Raw genomic sequence first — 4,580 nt, 5'->3', positions numbered from 1 at the left:
TTTCTGTAGACTTTAGACTTGACGTAGCCCCACAAAAAATAGTCTAAAGGCGTCAAATCGCATGATCTTGGTGGCCAACTTACCGGTCCATTTCTTGAGATGAATTGTTCTCCGAAGTTTTCCCTCAAAATGGCCATAGAATCGCGAGCTGTGTGGCATGTAGCGCCATCTTGTTGAAACCACATGTCAACCAAGTTCAGTTCTTCCATTTTTGGCAACAAAAAGTTTGTTAGCATCGAACGATAGCGATCGCCATTCACCGTAACGTTGCGTCCAACAGCATCTTTGAAAAAATACGGTCCAATGATTCCACCAGCGTACAAACCACACCAAACAGTGCATTTTTCGGGATGCATGGGCAGTTCTTGAACGGCTTCTGGTTGCTCTTCACTCCAAATGCGGCAATTTTGCTTATTTACGAAGCCATTCAACCAGAAATGAGCCTCATCGCTGAACAAAATTTGTCGATAAAAACATTTCGAACCGAACACTGATTTTGGTAATAAAATTCAATGATTTGCAAGCGTTGCTCGTTAGTAAGTCTATTCATGATGAAATTTCAAAGCATACTGAGCATCTTTCTCTTTGACACCATGTCTGAAATCCCACGTGATCTGTCAAATACTAATGCATGAAAATCCTAACCTCAAAAAAATCACTAATAAACATCGGCCACTCTTCGGGTTTGCCACTGAAGTGTGGCAACTCTTTTGGCAGATCTTGTATTGCTTGAATTTGCACAGTTGTCAAGTTATAATTTGACTGACGTTCTCCAGTACCATAACCGCCGCACATGGAGCCGCCATAACCGCCACCCATGGAGCCGCCATAACCGCCACCGTCGTGATCTTGCCTTAAGAAGTCATTATTCAAACTATGATTCGCGCCGATGTAGGCACCTGCGTTTAGTTGCCCCTGCATGCCCCTTGCAGTATATGTGTACTGATCATTTGTGTTCAACTGTCTTGGAAGGGGTCCTGTGCCCGCAATTCGCTCCATTGGATTGCCTCGCCATGAAATGTTCTTCATGCCCGTAGTCAGCACCTGTGTGCTCGTGCTTGGCAAAAAGAAATTGCTTTGCGCTCTTAACCCTGTGTACTGCGCGTTTGTGTCACCCTGTGTGCCCGTGGTTAGCGCATTGAATCTATCATCTACGCTCGTGGTTGGCAACGTGGTGACCTTGGTTGCTTGTACACCCGAATTATTTTGGCGACTTTGCAAAATATCATTTTCTTTACGTAGCTGGAGTACTTGCTTTTGCAACTCCCTTACCTCGCTTTGCAAAACAGATTCCGTGTCCTTGTGATTTGAACCATCGTATTTACCTGCATTTCCTGCTGCCTTCATACTTGCGTTCGTAGCACCAATAGCTTCACCTTCCTCTTGCGCATTGACCACTGTTTTGTTTGTTGCACACTCACTGCACACCCAGTCGATGGATTCGATACCAGGAGAAACATTGGCGCATACAAAGTGGAACCAATTGTCGCAGCTATCGCATTGCACCATATCACCCTCCTCGGGCTTTTTGCATATGGGGCAGTCTACCTTCTCATCGGAAGCCCCGCTCATGTTGCACGATTCAGCGATCGTCTTTTCCCACGAAAAGCTGCAAGCTGCTTTCAAGACTTGCAGCAGATAAGTTTTTTAAAGAATGGGAAACTTCTATTTTGTACTATGTATTAAGCAAGCGAAACGCTTTAAAAAACTTAGTTTTTATTTGTATGTAAAGATTCACTTCAATCGTACGTTAATGAATTTTCGATTTTAAAAGAAAAAACTAGTGATGACACTTGATACACAAAACAGTGTTGCATTTTTGTGTAGCCACCCTCCTTCAAGACGATTTTGCCACAACTAGCGTCGACGAAAGTGTGGATTTCTACCTTGCCACCATGTAAGATTTGCGGCGAATAACAGCGGGGTATTTGCAACTGCTTCACTTTAGGAAACTCTTGCCACCAGGGCCACCATCTCTTGTTTAGTTCTTGATGCAGAACTTCGTCCCAGCCAATCTCGCACTTCCACGCTTCTTGAATGAGAACTTTAGAAGTAATTAAAAATGCTGCTAACATACCAAATGGATCGAACACCGACATCACGATTCGTAACAACTCTCGTTTTGTCGGAGCTCGTATTCCGTGCAGGACATCTTTCGGCAAACGGTGGAGCTTCGTGTGGAATTCGAAAACGTCATCGCTTGTATTCCAGTAGAGGCCAAGCACTTTGTCCACTGACCCGTTGTGTTCCAGGCTAACCACTTCTCTCACGGATAACGACGAATGATTCAAACGATCTTGTTGGCTTGTTCAGGCGTGTCGAAGCTTGCAACTAAATCATCGACATAATGCTTGTTAATTATAGTCGTTGCGGCATCTGGAAACTGTGCTCGATACTCCTCGGCGGTTTTGTTTTTTATATATTCGGCGATGCAGGGTGAGCAAACAGCACCGAAAATTAACGACGTCATCACATACTCTGCCACAGGCTTGCTCGCATCACCATCACGCCACAAGTACCGCTGAGCGTGCTGATCAGGTGCGCGTATCTTGATTGGCGAAAACATTTCGCGTATGTCTGCGGACACTCCGACACGTCCCTGGCGAAACTGTAGCAAAATCCGTATCAACGGTTGTGCTTGCTCCGGACCCTTCAATAGTTGCGAGTTGAGCGATACGTTGTTTACTGCGGCTGCGGCATCAAAGACGATTCGCGTCTTTTCGGGCTTATGCTGGTTGAATACGGCAAATTGAGGTAAGTACCAAGCATTTTCNGGCATCAAAGACGATTCGCGTCTTTTCGGGCTTATGCTGGTTGAATACGGCAAAGTGAGGTAAGTACCAAGCATTTTGGTGTGGCTCTCTGGCTTCTTCACGGCTTAACTTTCTTGCATACCCTTTGATCACGTACTTAGCCATCTCTTGTTTGTATCGTGTACCAAACTCGGCATCGTTCTTCATTTGGCGCTCCACTGTCAGTAAGCGTTTTTCGGCCATTGCTTTACTGTTTCGCAACTTCGGTGAATATGTCCTCCATAGTAGACCGGTTTCATATTGCTTGCCTACTCGTTTAGTTGTTCGGCGCAATATCTCACGTGCTCGCTGGTCTTCATCTGACTCCAATGAAACTGCTGGCGGGTTGACTCTAAAGCTGTCTGCTGCGAAGTACTCTTGTACTAAGTCGTTTAGTTGCTGATATTCTTTCACCAACAAAACACGGGGATTCAATGTTGTAGGTAGCTTGGTTGGGCCGTACGCGACCCAGCCTAGTAGTGTTTTTACAGCTAGCGGGCTGTCGATGTCGGCTTGCACTGTTGCTGAGGTCACACCAAGGTATACATGCTTTAGCCCGATGAGCAAAACTGGCTTCGCACGACAGTAGTTTTTTATCGGCAAATCTCTCAAATGCTGAAAATTTTCCTTGGCCATAGACTGCTCTGGCAGGTTCAGGTTCTTAACCGTATATACCTCCTTCAGTAGAAACTTCCTCTTCGCCGCGCAATTCTCAACTTCAATTCTTATTTTATGCGTTTGTTCGGTAACAACGTTGTTGTCATACCACTGCAGCGTAAGTGGATGCAGGCAACCCTGGGCTCCGATTAGCTTGGCCACTTCCTCTTCCATTATTGAAATTGACGAACCCTCGTCGAACATCGCTAATATCTCACGCTTACCTTTCGGTCCATATATGTTGACTGGCAATATTTTAAACAGTTGACCATGTGCGCTTTATGTTTCTTGAAAATTTAGTAGTGTCTGCACAATGACATCCTCTCGTGTAGTTCGGCGTAGCATCTGCATTGTTGCATCTTCGTTGTGGAGTAGCTGGTTGTGATAGCGCTGGCAGCCACTTATGTTACACCTCCTTCTTGCACAACACTTTTGTGTGCCCCTTGCGTAGGCACGAAAAGCAAAGCTGTTGCGCCTTAACCAGGTCCCACCGCTCTTGAATACTTCTTGCCTTAAACGCATCACACTGTGGTAGCATGTGCTTACCACTACACTGATAGCAAGTAAGTGAGTCCTTTGGCCGCTCAATATGCATCAGTCGACGAGGATTGCCCGATGATGCTGACTGCCTGCCACTCTGCGTGCTGATCGTCGGCATAAGACAAATTATTTTAGCCAACTCGCTAGGCCACTCAGAAAAATGTTTAACTGATGGATACGGTTGTATATTCGCAGCATGCTTCGCCCAGTCGAACTGTCGGTTATGCGGTAACTTACCCACCATTTGTTCTAACAATGTTACGTTAGCTAAGTGCTGCTGGCAATTTGCAGACTTAAGAAATGCAACAACATTTCTCACTCTCGAGGGAAACGGTACAATTTGCTCCGGTTTATTATCCGCTATTGGCGGGAAATTCTGCAGTTTACTGATTTGGAATTTAGCCAAAATGTCTGGTCGCCCGNCTGCAGTTTACTGATTTGGAATTTAACCAAAATGTCTGGTCGCCCGAACCTGAACTCCAACTCGCTTATGACGTTCGGCACGTTGCTCGGGTAAATTAGCATGGCGGCGACAGCTTCTTTGGCGGGACCAACTAAGCACTTATGCAACCTCATAAGGTTTTGGCGGTG

At 45.7% G+C, this 4,580-nt stretch overlaps 2 protein-coding genes across 2 annotated transcripts in view; both read right to left on the bottom strand.

The window, feature by feature from the left end:
* LOC108368657 (uncharacterized) overlaps positions 1 to 2,024 on the bottom strand; it is an 8,720-nt gene extending 6,696 nt beyond the window's left edge. Inside the window, exon 1 of the mRNA XM_017623546.1 lies at positions 1,858 to 2,024. The gene's annotated coding sequence lies outside the window, so the exon portion shown is untranslated. The remainder of the gene's footprint in view (positions 1 to 1,857) is intronic.
* A 764-nt stretch (positions 2,025 to 2,788) lies between these two features.
* On the bottom strand, positions 2,789 to 4,358 carry LOC108368658 (uncharacterized). The gene is made up of 2 exons (XM_017623548.1): positions 3,145 to 4,358; positions 2,789 to 3,005 (listed from the first exon to the last, which is right to left on the bottom strand). Exons 1-2 carry the CDS (start codon positions 3,651 to 3,653, stop codon positions 2,975 to 2,977), a joined length of 540 nt encoding a protein of 179 aa, XP_017479037.1. The 5' UTR covers positions 3,654 to 4,358; the 3' UTR covers positions 2,789 to 2,974.
* Positions 4,359 to 4,580: the final 222 nt, after the last annotated feature.

This window comes from Rhagoletis zephyria, unplaced genomic scaffold (assembly GCF_001687245.7).
Source record: "Rhagoletis zephyria isolate East Lansing unplaced genomic scaffold, Rhagoletis_zephyria_1.1 Rzeph_scaffold_03237, whole genome shotgun sequence".
NCBI classification, from domain to species: Eukaryota; Metazoa; Arthropoda; class Insecta; order Diptera; family Tephritidae; genus Rhagoletis; species Rhagoletis zephyria.
The sequence above is the reverse complement of the archived record's forward strand: the minus strand, read 5'-3'. Positions and strand labels throughout refer to the sequence as shown.

Bases quoted from the DNA above. Each gene is read 5' to 3' on its own strand.
- LOC108368658 (XM_017623548.1), bottom strand. From the start codon at position 3,653: ATGTTCGACGAGGGTTCGTCAATTTCAATAATGGAAGAGGAAGTGGCC. The intron at 3,006-3,144 runs AGTCAACCCGCC...AAGTTGCGAAAC, and splicing joins TTCGCAGCAGACAGCTTTAG to AGTAAAGCAATGGCCGAAAA.